Below are 15,027 nucleotides of genomic sequence, written 5' to 3' on the forward strand. Positions count from 1 at the left end.
AGCCCGTGTCCATCTCCCTATACTACAGACTCTCTTCTCCCTTGAAGCATAAATATTGTTCCTAAAGTCTTGCTGATGAGGCTAGTTTGGAATCTGGCACAAAGGAACCCAAAGAACTCCCTCTTGTTTATCTGTGGAATCGAGAAAGTTGGCCAGCAGTATCTGTCCTCTGTTATCTCACATCATTTGTAGTAGGCAGAGTCTTTCACATATCCCAGTGTACATATCCTGTTGCACATTACTTGTGATAAGATATAAATACTCACTCATCTTTTTTAACATTTCCAGTGCCATTGGGGTCTAACAACTTGAAGGCAGCGACGATGGAGTCTTCGGGATCCGAACCTGTGGGGGGAAAAAAGTAGAAATCAGAGATCTAGGCACTGCATCCAGGCACACATCTTACTCACCCTGGCAGTGGTGGACGGGTCCCCGCTGATGAGCGTAGGAACTTCAACCCCTCTAACAATCCAACATGCACCATTACTGACCCAGGAAGATGGCTCTACGCAGGGCCGGCTTTAGGCCCGGGGGACATGGGCGGTCGCCCGGGGCGCCACACTAGCCCCCCACCGCACCAATTCGGGGAGTCTAAATAAAGCGCCACTGCTAAGTCCCCCTCCTACCCTGGTCCATGACCGGGGGAGTGGGGTGGACAGGCACCACATTTATTTGTGTGATTGGATCTGCCATGGGTTTGTAAACTGACATTTCTTCTTTCCAATCTTGAGCTTCACAGATCAATGCAGCAGGGATAGTTTGGCTTGTTAAATGATGAGCCTGTAACACTATTAAACCTGGAGGAAATATCTGTTATATCCTATGCCTGTAAGATGTCTGTATCTTGAGGGATATTTCTGCAGGTCCAGAGCATACAGAATCTGTGTAGCGAGGGCGTGGCGCTTCTATCTAAAGCCGGAGACTGTAAAATGTGGGTAACTTAAGGGAAAGCTTTATTATCAGAAGCCTGCACCTGTAAGTACTCCAATAAGGAATCATTTGCATCTTCCAGAACATGCCCCAGAACATTTTTAATAATTTTTAATTTTGTAATAATCCTAGTACTTCAAAAAAATCTTCATTTTTTAAAAAAAATAATTTGTAACAAAATTGAAAAACTAGGTAAGGGAGTACCCGCAGAGAATTAAAGACCTCTGGGCTATTGGCATTTTCAGAGGCAGTTGGCTCCGCGCACCTAGGAAGTTCTGCTCCCAGGGAAACTCCTCAATTGTGTCTTCCTCTCTGTGACACTTGAGTACTTTTCTTCAGTCGGTCATTCCTTTGCTCTGCTTCAGTGTTTTTTAAAGACTTACTGCTGGTTTTACTGAGGTAAATTTATCTTTTCGTAGGCTGAGCTTTTTGATTTTTCACCCTTGTTTTCCTTTATATGTGGTTCGGTCTGGCAGCTTCCTGTAGCCATAGCTTCAAATGCTGTCTGCGGGATGGACGATGCACTGCGAGTGGAAGGGTTCCACCAGAATCCTGAACTCAATGCAGCTCGAGTGGCATTGGAGAGTGTGTGTCTGTCTGACGATGGCTCACCATGTGGCCATTTCGACAGCCCAAGGAAGTATTCTCAGTGCAATCCAAGGGCTGCTCTCCCCAAAAACCGTTTCTAAGAAGTAGAGACGTTTTTCCGTTTGGTGTGAACCACACGCTATGCACCTGCTATCAATCAGTGCTCAGCAAGGGCTCACCTATTTCCTGTCCTTGGCAGAGAGGGGGCTTTCCAAGCTATTTCATAGAAGTACATCTGGCGACCATCAACAGATGTTCTTATGGTGTCTTTGCCTTTCTCTGTTTGCCAGTACCCTGATTTAACCCTTCACTCGATGGCCGTACTACCTGTCAGGCACTTGAATGGATAGTGAAAGTACCTGCGTTGTCTAGGCAACGCCTTGAGCTTTGTTAGCCATGACTTCTTCTCGGATAGTATGCACGTTACAGCCGTTTTCTTGGCAACTACCTTTCTCACAACTGTTTAGAGTCAAAGTTGTCTTGCAGGAGCACCCATAGTTTGTTCCTGAGGTGTCTGTAGAATTGCATAACAACCAATCAACTTGCGTTACATGTGCTAAACATGCCATATGGGCACAGTAGTAAAATGTTAAGGTACTACACACACACAAAAGAAATGACTTAAGCTCTTGGACTCTCCGTTTAGAGTCAACTGCTGTCAAAACAAAATGTAACATGCTAGGTCATACCATGCTTAGGTCTGTGCCATGTCAGGGCACTAACGCCTTTACCTGGTGCAGTTATTGCTCTTGTGGACTGAGGCCCACCAGAATTCCTGGCGGTGACGCCAACTCTAAATGCTAACATTACTGGAGAGTTTGCACCTGGGAAAAGTCGCTTACCATCATGCAGCATGACTGCCTTGATACAGGTTCAAGGCTCGAATTGCAAGTAGTGCAGGCCATTTCATTGAAGTTGTTCCAGTAAGCCAAGGCCACAGTGCCCTGCCTTCTCAAGTAAACACTGCTGTGTACTTGATTCAAGCATGGGTCTCCATCAAAGATTCAGTGCTGGGAAAGGAAATGCTGCTTACCAGTAAACGCAGTTCCCCAAGGTTTGTGTTTTTCATAGATTCACATGAGACGCCCTCTTCTCCCCACATGAGGCATCATGTATGGAAGGGAAGTCTCTGTGCTCAGGAATCTGTATTGCCGGGTCAGTGACTGAGGCCTTGTGGTTAAGATGGACACCTGTAGAAACAGCACTTGTTGATATCCTCTTTAATATTGCCGCCATTCGATGAATCCTCATAAAACCTTCCATAAAGACACAACTCTGAAAGTTTTGTGAGGTCCCGCCTCATGGGGCAACGTTATAGTGGGGTCCCAAATCGTGCATTTCCTATGGAATTTCTCATAAGGAAAATGTTTCTATCACCTCCAGCCTGAACTGCTGGACAGATTTGCGCCAAATTTTTAAGAGGGGTGGGTATCTGGTCATGAAAGGGTGCTTTTGCTGGTTTCCTGCAAATCCACCCAGCAGTTTGTTTTAAATCTGAGCCAAAATGGTCAGAATCCTCTTAGCGATGTATGTGAGTGTTTGCCGGATGATTTGTGAATGGCCCATGGACAGACCAGGTCATTTTCTGGGTCCTGATTGGCTGATTGGGCAATTTGCATTCATGGACCCGCAATGGGTCTGCAAAATGTAGTGCAGGTCAAGCAGATTGGCTAGTTCAAAAACAGTCAATGTGATTGCTTTGGTGCATGGAAACAGTATCCAAACGGCAGCTACTACTTATTATGCACACTTTGTTCAGGGTGCCGTGAAACCTGCTTTGGAAAAATTTGGAAATGGGGACATTGCAGCTCTCTCTGCCAACCATGTGGACAGTGGCGGGTAGTGTGGCCAAGAGGTGTGGAATATATAAATACAATTAAACACTTTTTATTTAGCACTCGCAGACTAGGTCCATGGGTCCAGCAAAATAAATGGCATTTGATAGCCCTTTGCCCCTACTCTAGAGAGGCAAGAGAGACCCTACAGGGCTGTAACATGGCAAACACTGAAAAATAGGTCAGCAGTTCTTTTTCCATATTTGCCACTCAGTGGTCCGCCTCACCCTCCCCACAGTGCTGGGAGCCCAGAGAGTTCAAACCTTACTTGAACACTCTCAAACCTGTGGACCCTGCTCAAACCTTCAGATCAGGATGCATTAGATGGACATTTTTTAGATGGTCACATTTCGATGGAATGGTATTAGATGCAATGGTTTTAGATGAAATGACCATAAACCGGATGGCTGACCCAATCTGTGGGGTTAGTGCTAGCCTGCAGATGGACTCTGGGGGTGCACAGGTTCTGAATGAACCCCATTCCCGGACAAAGTGGCTTCTTGGCATGGTGGCAGGCCAAGCCCAGTGGCCTCTGCGGGTTGAATGGCAATGCCTAAGAAAAAGGGGCACTGGGTTTAGCGGAAGGCCTTGCACAATGACTACACCAATTAGCAGGGCAGTGCCTTTTTTGTTATTATTAGGATGTTTAGTGAGCACAGACCTAGCTTCGGGAAGCAATGCAGCACTTTAAAATCATAGGGGGAAGAACACAGTGACGGAAGCAGAGAAAAAAAGGAAAGGGGAACTAATAGGGGCATGGGCAATTGGCAGCATTTTAATGTAATTGTAATGGGTTATTTATAACACGCTTAATACCGAGAGGTTTCTAAGCGTGGACCCAGGGATCGAACCTTTGCTGCTCCGCATCGTCTTGCTTCCAAGACGAGTACGTTGCCCCTGAGCTATCCTCCCGAGCGATGGGCGAAGACAGTGGGGAGCAGATCACAGTCTCGGGTAGGGTGTGGAGTGCAGGGTGTGTGGACCTAGGTGTTAAGGAGGAGCCATTCCTTGAAGAGGAAGGTCTTGAGCTATTTCCTGAACTGTAAAAGTGATGGGGAAAGTCTGATGCTGAGGGGGAGGATGTTCCAGAGTCTTGGAGTATAGACAGAGAAGGCCTGTCTCTGGTTCTTTCCTTCCTGCATAGTCATAATTTAAGCCTGCACATTTCCTTACTTCCGGCGGATCACAGGCCTCCAGAGATGCAGAGTTTCTCTTGACACAACCAATGATCCTTTTTCCAGGCAATGTGGCAACTGGACATGGTGGTTGACTATGCCTGGCGGCCTCTGCAGGTGGCATGGCAATGCCTGAGGAAAGGGGCCACCAGACTTAGTGGCAGGCGTTGCCTAATGACCATAGCAATTAGCAAGCGTTTCCTTGAGACAGGCAATGATCCTTTCACAGCCAATGTGGCCACTGGGCATGGTGGTTGGCTATGCCCGGTGGGCACAGTAGGTAGCTTGGCATGCTATGCCATGGGCAAAGTAAATACTGCTCATGGCTAGAGCCCATGAAGAGTGAAGTCTGACCATTCCCTCAGCCAAAGTGGCCTCATTTTGCGGCTTGGAGGGATTTGGGGCATGCCCGAAGGCCAACACGTTCAATTGCCATAGTCACAGGCTATCAGGGGGCAATTCTGGATGGGCTGGGGCATGGCCAAAGGTATGACCTAGGCAAAGTGCTTAATGTTTATAGCCACAGGCAAGTGGCTACTCCATGTGGTGTTGGGGGGTTCCTGGGGTATGGCTGATGGTATGCTTGGGCGTATATTTACACATTACAGATTCAATGATAGATACTGCAGATATGGTTACATTAGACTCTCCTGCAAAAAGGACACTTTTTGGTTAGTTTATCCGTTTCTTGTCGTTCAGGGAATCGTCCAGAAATTGATATAGATAAGACTGTTATTATTTTGGAACATACCATGCAGCTTCAAGAAGGGGGGCAAAGTTACTGGTCCAAAACGCTTGTTTTCACATTGCTTTGCCATTGTGGAAATATTGCTCTCATCTACAGCCCGAACAACTGGATGGATTTGCTCCAAGCCTTCATGATGTCCGCCCGTCTGGTGTGACTCACAATCCTGCTTTGGTTTATTGCAAATCAGTCAGCGGTTTCTTTTAAAACTGCCCAAACATTGCCAAAAATCAATTTCTGATATCCCAGTTCACCATTCAAGGATCTACATATCTGCATGGCAATTTTCTGGCTATCCGATCGCCTAACTGGGTCCGCTGGCCCTCTTCCGGGTAGACCCGGGCCTGCAAACCGGCTGGCGCATGAATGCAAGCCAGCCTGATGGATTCCCAGGATGGGCAGCATTTGTAAGGGGGGCTTCATTCTGACCCACACATTTTTACCAGGGTTCGTTTGGACCCCAAGCTGAAGCAATTACAGCAAGCATGGTGTTGGCGTTGTTCATTCATTTTCACCAATGCAATAACCCATTATCCCATGCTGCTGGGAAACAGTCCGTGATCGAGTAACGGTGCTGCCATTTGCAGTGTGATGGACGTGGCTTGAATCAGAGAAGTATTTCATTTATTATTCATTTATTATTTGACTGAGTGTTTGCACCGTAATGCTGGCTCTCCCAATATCTGTAGGCTTTATCCTTTTATGGGTGGTAACTAGAACTCTTTTGTAAAACCTTGTTTTTTCCACTGATAAATATATTTATAATGGATTCTCTGCATGGCAGGTATTTAACAAGCATATGTTTCAGTGAAAGATAGCAAGTCCGGATCCTTGTCGCAACAGGAAAGTAACTTTTCCTTATGAAAGACCTTCTAGTGTGGACACTAATCTCCTTCTAATAGGTGCTGGAAATGGATGGCTCGCATCTGCCATTATCATCATGAGCATCTGTAAATTCGGGAAGAACAGGCCTACTGCGATCAGGATAACTTTCCACGCGAGAGAACCTGGCGTGGGCACTGTGTTCTCAAGAACGGTCCATCTCACAGAACATCAACTTCCCTGACACCAGATCTAAGCCGGCCCCTAAAAGCTGGATTGCGCTGCTTCTCCAATGGAGGTTGTGCCAATCGTTCTCTACTTTTAAGAAGGATCTGAAAACCAGGCTGTTTGGATGAACCCCAGTCTAACTACAGCGCCCCAGCCAGGCTTGGCATCTGGGCTGTCTGCCCTTTCCTAGGCATAGTCCCTGTTTTTATATGTTATGTTTATATGTTGTACATCCTTTTAGCACTGGCTGTTATGCCCCCGGGCAGACCTCAGAATTTCACCCCACACCATGAAATTGCTCAATTTAACAGCTTGGTTCTTGATTTCCGCCAATCTCGATATTTGAATTTACCAAACGGTGGCATGGAATGAGTGGCTAAAAGTCCTTGCACCAAGGCCGGTTATGTCCTCAGGTAGAAAAGATATTTCTTTAATGTACGATCAGCAGGTATGATCCACAGGCCTGCCAGAGGGAAGGCTTTGCCACGTGCCCAATGCTCTTGTCATGACCAAGTTCAACATCCAAGGAACAGCTTCAAGGATGTCTCCCCTCCAGGTGTTCTTCAGAATCCCTCTCATTCATGATTATTTAGAGAGCTTCAAAAGTTAATTTGGACCAATTTATACTTCCGATGGACATGTTTGAACTGGCGCAAAAGTCAGATCTAAATGTTCTCAGTTGGCATGTTGTCTTTTGATGGCTACCACCTCGGCGAGACAGGCTAGTGAGGCAAGATGAGTCTTAATCATAACCCTTCCTTTTTGCTGAAAGTAGTATCAGAATTCCAAATCACATGAACATTCTTTGCTACTCCCACAGCATCCGCAGAGCAGTCCCTGCACATCTTGGATGCAAAAAGAGCTCTAAGCAAATACTTGGGAAGAATTCATCATTTTAGACCTCCAGGCATCTTTGCGCTGTATGCCTTTCACAATAAGGTCCACGCTGTGCCTGAGCAGGTCATACACAGGTGCATCGTGGCCCGTATGAAATTGTGCGACAAGGCAGTCAATAGAGTCGTTGCAGATCACCCAAAGGTGCTTTCAAAAGAGCGGGGCCTCCACATTATTTGGAAATATCATTGAAATGTTAAAGTCCATCAAAAGTTGCGTGTTCCATATTGTCTTGATTTAGCCACCAGAGCTGAGGCGCAGTTGCATAATGCAATAGCGGGGTGAAGCTCGCCCCCTGGACTCCCATCTCCTTCTCCGGGAGTAGTCTTGTAAAAGCATTCAACTGCTAAGTCACCCGGGCAGGAGTCTTTTGCTGGAGAAGGAAACGCTACCTACCCAGAGGGAGTAGTACCTACCCCGGATTCAAAAGGACCCTCTGTCTGAACACAGAGACTGGGGGGGGGGGTCCCCTGGCGCAGAGCATTCTGGGATTCCTGATTCACTACCCCTGGCAGTGCAAGGGGACAGAGTCGTTTCTCTCTGTTAGCGCCCTGCTATGCATTGTGTTTATCTTTCGTTTGAAATATTTTCCTTATGTAGATGTTTGTATTCATTTAATTTACATAAATAAATGAACAAAGGAAGGAAAGCTGTTCTGATATCCTGCCTGGCATTTTTTCTATCTGGGCAAGTTACCCTTGCTGCAGAACCACCTCTGTAACTTTTCCACCAGGGTGACTCGAGGGACAGCTCTGCTGTATGGAAAATAGGTGTAACATGAAGGATAACTCAACGTTGTGTACCTGCAACATGTATGTAACCTGAGGGAAAGGCATACTGTCTGAGGCCTGCGATTGTGGGAATACTGATTCCAAATACACAGCTCTGCTGCCTGAGCTGTGCCCTTGTAAGATCTGTATGTCACCCATGGAGTGGGTCTGTGGTCAGGGCCCTTCACTTGTAAAATGGACGCTGAGAGATGTATCCTCTGGCTGAGTCTGCAGCATTGATGTAGCGTGAGGGTTGCCTCTACTGAATGAGGCCCGAGAATGCAAAGGTCTGTGTGATCCAGGGAATAGCTCTGCTGTCTGAAGCCTGAGAATACAAGATATATGTAGCCTGGGGATAGCTCTGCTGTCTGAAGCCTGAGAATACAAGACATATGTACCCTGGGGATAGCTCTGCTGTCTGAAGCCTGAGAACACAAGAGATATGTAACCTGGGGATATCTCTGCTGTCTGAAGCCTGAGAACACAAGAGATTTGTAACCTGGGGATAGCTCTGCTGTCTGATGCCTGAAAATACAAGAGATATTTAACCTGGGATAGCTCTGCTGTCTGATGCCTGAAAATACAAGACATGTGTACCCCGGGGATAGCTCTGCTGTCTGAAGCCTGAGAACATGAGATATGTAACCTGGGAATATCTCTGCTATCTGAAGCCTGAGAACACAAGAGATATGTAACCTGGGGGTCTGAAGCCTGAGAACACAAGAGATATGTAACCTGGGGATAGCTCTGCTGTCTGATGCCTGAAAATACAAGAGATATTTAACCCGGGGATAGCTCTGCTGTCTGATGCCTGAAAATACAAGAGATATTTAACCTGGGGATAGCTCTGCTGTCCGAAGCCTGAGAATACAAGAGATATGTAACCTGGGGATAGCTCTGCTGTCTGATGCCTGAAAATACAAGAGATATTTAACATGGGGATAGCTCTGCTGTCCGAAGCCTGAAAATACAAGAGATATTTAACCTGGGGATAGCTCTGCTGTCCGAAGCCTGAGAATACAAGAGATATGTAACCTGGGGATACCTCTGCTGTCTGATCCCTGAAAATACAAGAGATATTTAACCTGGGGATAGCTCTGCTGTCCGAAGCCTGAGAATACAAGAGATATGCAACCTGGGATAGCTCTGCTGTCGGAAGCCTGTGGACACAATAGATATGTAACCTGGGGATAGCTCTGCTGTCTGATGCCTTAGAAGACAAAAGATATTTAACCTGGGTATAGCTCTGCTGTCCGAAGCCTGAGAACACAAGGGATATGTAACCTGGGTATAGCTCTGCTGTCCGAAGCCTGACAATACAAGAGATATGTAACCTGGGGATAGCTCTGCGTTCTGAAGCCTGCGAATACAAGAAATATTTTACCTGGGGATAGCTCTGCTGTCTGATGCCTGAGAACACACGAGATATGTAACCTGGGGATAGCTCTGCTGTCCCAAGCCAGAGAACACAAGAGATATGTACCCTGGGGATAGCTCTGCTATCTGAAGCCTGGGAATACAAGAAATATGTAACCTGGGGATAGCTCTGCTGTCTGAAGCCTGAGAACACAAGAGAAATGTAACCTGGGAATAGCTCTGCTGTCTGAAGCCTGAGAACACAAGCTATATGTAACCTGGGAATAGCTCTGCTGTCTGAAGCCTGAGAACACAAGAGAAATGTAACCTGGGGATAGCTCTGCTGTCTGAAGCCTGAGAACACAAGGGATATGTACCCTGGGGATAGCTCTGCTGTCTGAAGCATGTAACCTGGGGATAGCTCTGCTGTCTGATGCCTGAGAATACAAGAGAAATGTAACCTGGGGATAGCTCTGCTGTCGGAAGCCTGTGGACACAATAGATATGTAACCTGGGGATAGCTCTGCTGTCTGATCCCTGACAATACAAGAGATATTTAACCTGGGGATAGCTCTGCCGTCCGAAGCCTGAGAATACAAGAGATATGCAACCTGGGGATAGCTCTGCTGTCGGAAGCCTGTGGACACAATAGATATGTAACCTGGGTATAGCTCTGCTGTCCGAAGCCTGAGAACACAAGGGATATGTAACCTGGGTATAGCTCTGCTGTCCGAAGCCTGACAATACAAGAGATATGTAACCTGGGGATAGCTCTGCGTTCTGAAGCCTGAGAATACAAGAAATATTTTACCTGGGGATAGCTCTGCTGTCTGATGCCTGAGAACACACGAGATATGTAACCTGGGGATAGCTCTGCTGTCCGTAGCCCGAGAACACAAGAGATATGTACCCTGGGGATAGCTCTGCTATCTGAAGCCTGGGAATACAAGAAATATGTAACCTGGGGATAGCTCTGCTGTCTGAAGCCTGAGAACACAAGAGAAATGTAACCTGGGAATAGCTCTGCTGTCTGATGCCTGAGAATACAAGAGAAATGTAACCTGGGGATAGATGTGCTGTCTGATGCCTGAGAACACAAGAGATACGTAACCTGGGGATAGCTCTGCTGTCCGAAGCCTGGGAACACAAGAGATATGTAACCTGGGGATAGCTCTGTTGTCTGAAGCCTGAGAACACAAGAGATATGTAACTTGGGAATAGCTCTGCTGTCCGAAGCCTGGGAACACAAGAGATGTGTAACCTGGGGATAGCTCTGCTGTCCGAAGCCTGAGAACACAAGAGATATGTAACCTGGGGATAGCTCTGCTGTCTGAAGCCTGGGAACACAAGAGATATGTAACCTGGGAATAGCTCTGCTGTCTGAAGCCTGAGAACACAAGAGATATGTAACCTGGGAATAGCTCTGCTGTCTGAAGTCTGAGAACACAAGAGATATGTAACCTGGCGATAGCTCTGCTATCTGAAGCCTGAGAACACAAGAGATATGTAACCTGGGGGTAGCTCTGCTGTCTGATGCCTGTGTATACACGGTCTGGCTTCAATGACAGTGTTAGGTTAGGAAGGAGGCCATGAAATAATTATAAAATATATCCGTCCCCCACCCCATGTCTTCAAGGGAATGCCATACTGTACCCACCTCCCCACATCACTACGCGGCCATGGGACTTTCGCTCTTTGCTGCTCACTGTGGTACCGGTCTTCACCCACTCTGCGACGGGTGTGAACCTACCTCTGCCCTAGTTCACATGCAATACTCACCCTAGTCCACACTCTATACTGCACCTGACTGGTGCCTGGGAACCCACGAAAAACAGTCAAAGCAACTACGTGTGGCCGCTTATGTCTCACTTCAGCCTCTGCTAACCCCATCGACCGACCACTCAAATGTCCATGCTCGACCAACTGAGCTACTTAGTCACCGCTTACTTATTATCCCTCTCGCCATACAGCAGACAACAGAAAATGAAATCTCTACGTCAACATCCTTCAGCCCCGGCCAATGCGTTCTAGCCTCATAGGCGCATGCAGTCTCCTTTCTGGACTAGAGCCCCTTAGTGCTCTTAAAACAAGACACAGTGTAACACTCACGCACATAGCGCTCAGGGTATCAACCTAAAGGCAGAGCACCGTTGCCTTTTTCCCTCTCATCCCGACTAACCAAACCCCACCAGAGCACCTGGAGACCATGCAGATGGAAGTGGTGCATGGTGTAAGTCCTCATAACATATGGCGGCTCTGCTGGCGCAAGGACCATTTGCTTATGCATCCACCATGAGTATCTGTTGCCATCCCGCTCACTGTCCATGCACGCCATCTGGGTCCGAACTGCAAATACCTTGCACCAGAGCAATGCACTGTTTGCAACAGTTCCATAATGTCATTAAACTGCACATATTTGCAGTGGTGAAAAAATGACAATGTCCCAGTGTAGTGTTTGAGTAGTAGGGTCCTGGTACCACTATCCCACAATCCCCCAATGTGTCAATAGATCCGGGCTTACCATTAAGCTTCTCGCCGAATAGCGACAGGAAGACCGTAAAGTTGATGGGACCTTTTCCCTCCTTTAGCATCTCCTCCAGTTCCTCGTCCTTCACATTGACTTTGCCTGCAAGGAAAGCCCACACAGCACCCAATGAGGAACACTGATCACTATTAGTGACGCGCAACCTTTCATGCATATACGTTTGTTTGTTTACTGTGTTGTCAAGCTTGAATAAGATCATTGGTCGTATGGAGTTCAGGTTCCATGGCAACAGTGACACCGTTTGAGAGGCCACCAATGGTACGGCAATGTCTGATCACATCCCGATGTGCACCACTCCAAATTTCCAATGGGAAGGCGCATTCATAATGGTGAATGACGCCAGACTGTGAAGTAGTGTTCATTGAACGTTGGAAAGGTAAGTTTAACAGCAGTGGATGAGAGCCCCCGGTGCTCACTGCTCCCATATTTGGAAGTCCTAAACCAAACGTGAGTAGAGAAGGAACCCAGCAGTGGAATGCAATGAACCAAAAGAAAATCACATTAAAAAAACGTCCCCAAAGCACTTTGGGGATCCTTATGAGTTTGGCGGTATACTGTAAAAGTGATGGTAACGGAATCACTTCTTAAACCAGAGAAGGAACACCAGGATAAATCACAAGGTTGTGCCTGGTATGTCAATACAAAACGCCCATTGTGAAACCTTGTATAGTCATATATGCAAAATTATTCGTAATGTAGGTTACATCGACATTCAAGAGAGTAAAAGAATTCAGTTTACTCTATCTGTACACTAGACAAATATTCAATTAATTGTTAAATAAAACACGGACGCAATCATAAAATAACTCATTATTTGTACTACACAAGTGTTAAAGTGTACCCCAAAAAGTGACTAGTGCTTACTAAAACTATACAACATCCATCATATAAATGTGAAAACATAAATGTAAACAGCAAGTGTGACATCTCCAATCTGCCTGTCTTCCAGATTACTATAGTTGAAGACTATTGCCACTTAAAATGACCATACTTTAGACATCCTATATAGTGAGGATGTAGATGTTAACGGAATTACAGACACATTTACCGTTCCACCAAATTATGAGTCAGCGGTAATAAAGTTGACGGTAATTCCCCTGACTGTAATAGAGTTGGGGGAATTACCGTAGTCGGAAGTACCACCTAGAACACAAAAGCTGTATTACAGTCCCTTTACAATTTGGGACATGGCGGTAATGCTGCCAAAATGCAGCAGTAATGCATTGAAAACATAGCACAGTCACCTGCAGACAGGTGCCACAAATGAAGCCAGAGGTGCACCCAATCCACTGAAGACTGCTACATAAAGCACACGCCATCCCCAAACACACTTTCCAATACCATGCTGCCATAGCCATTGCGACCTGGGATATACAGCTGTTCACTCTGCGCATGGACCTAGATAGGCATGAAAATCAGCCCAGGGCACAAGATGCAGCGAGGAGGAGGAGATGCCATGGAAGGTGAGCGGCCTTACGCAGGCCCTTACCATAGACCCTCACTGACAACCAGCTGGTCACCTTGTACCAGCTGACCATGGAGTCCATAGTTGAGCTGCTCACCTTGATCCAAGAAGACCAAGAGAGCATGATAAACATCAGGACAGCCGTGCCCCCGCTGCTGAAGCTAGAGTCTTTTCTGCAATACCTGGAACTGGCACCTTCCAGCACTCCATGGCCATGCTGCTTGGCATTGCACAGCCCACATTTTCGAAGGTGCTTGTGCAGGTACTGAAAGCCCATCTACGCCATGTTCCCCAGTACCAATGGCAGAGTGTGCCCAGTTCGCCTCCGCAGTGTCCTGTTGGTGCCTGAATAGCCGCCCCCCTGGCACCAAAAACTGCCTCCGCTGCTGCCTAGTCCCTCTCCCTGCACACCACTCCGGGAAAATGAGTTTTTCATGAAGGAACGGTTTTATGCAGAAGCCCACATGCCCAACGTGATTGCTGCCCTGGACTGTACCCATGTCGCGTTGGTGGGCCTCCAGGCACGTGGAGAGGGATACCGCAACAGGAAGCAGTATCACTCCCTCAATGTCCAGATCACCTGCGAGCCTGACCTCTTTATTACACACTGCTGCGCCTGCTTCCTTGGGTCCACCCATGATGCCATGGTCTTGTGCAAAAGCACACTGCCTGGAAACATTGAGAGGCACAGAGAGCATCGGACGTGAATACTGTTTGAGTACAAGTGCCATCACACAAATTTATCTTGCAGCGCTACAGAAAAGCAATATGAAGGGTTCTGGGGGTGCATAGCCACATCAAAAAAATGCATGCTGTGGTTTACATTTTTTATTTATTGGATATTTGGTGTTTCAAGGCACCACAAGACAGAAAGGGGGGGCAGGGAGAAAGATAACAATAATGGTCCCACTAGGCCTTGTGACATTCGGATCGTGCAAGTACAGTAACAAGAGGTGCGGGTAGGAGTGCTGGTAAGGCGAAGTGCTAGGGTGGTAAGGGAAGTGCAGGGTAAAGAGAAGAGAGTGAAAGGAGAGAATGGGGGCAGAGGGGCTCAGAGCATGCTAAGGTTAGGCCAGGAGGGCAAGTGCCAGGGATTGTGTGGGGTGCAAGGGGTGAGGGTCCACATGCTAATTGTGAGAAGGGGGGTGCACTGGGTGGGGGTGGGCCTGGTGCCCTGTAGATCTCAGAGGGAACCAGGCAGCCAGTCACTGCGTTAGACAGGGGTGTTAGCAGGGGAGGGGGAGAGGGAAGGAAGGAGAGAAAAGGAGGGTTTTCAGGAGCTTCCGGAAGTTACAGAGATCTGGCTCAAGCCTGAGAGGGGCAGGGAGACCATTCTAGAGGGAGGCTTCTGCAGAAGAGAGAGATTGACCCACCCCCACACTCTTTATTTATTTATTCATTCATTAGAATGTATAGAGCGCACAGCAGCCCTAAGGCATCAGACTTGCTGGTTACAAAGAAAGCTGAGGAGCATAGTGGTTAAATTACATGGCTTAGCTTAGTGGTTACAGGGTAGCTTCGATATGGTTACAAGACATAGTAGAATGGTGTTTACAATGGTACAGAGGATATTGGATACAGGTTTAGTAACAACATAGGAAGCATATGTTGAAGACATATATGGCATAGTGGTTAATAGGGAGAAGGAGGGGTAGTTAAGGATTAAGTTGGGAG

At 47.1% G+C, this 15,027-nt stretch overlaps 1 protein-coding gene across 1 annotated transcript in view; it reads right to left on the minus strand.

The window, feature by feature from the left end:
• The window catches only part of MYL7 (myosin light chain 7), a 63,584-nt gene that overhangs the window by 13,902 nt on the left and 34,655 nt on the right, over positions 1-15,027 (minus strand). Inside the window, exons 4-5 of the mRNA XM_069618955.1 lie at positions 11,865-11,969; positions 267-345 (exon numbers count right to left, since the gene is read on the minus strand). Coding sequence (XP_069475056.1) covers positions 267-345; positions 11,865-11,969 — 184 coding nt within the window. The remainder of the gene's footprint in view (positions 1-266; positions 346-11,864; positions 11,970-15,027) is intronic.

This window comes from Ambystoma mexicanum, chromosome 10 (assembly GCF_040938575.1).
Source record: "Ambystoma mexicanum isolate Mex_15411 chromosome 10, UKY_AmexF1_1, whole genome shotgun sequence".
In the NCBI taxonomy this organism is placed as follows: Eukaryota; Metazoa; Chordata; class Amphibia; order Caudata; family Ambystomatidae; genus Ambystoma; species Ambystoma mexicanum.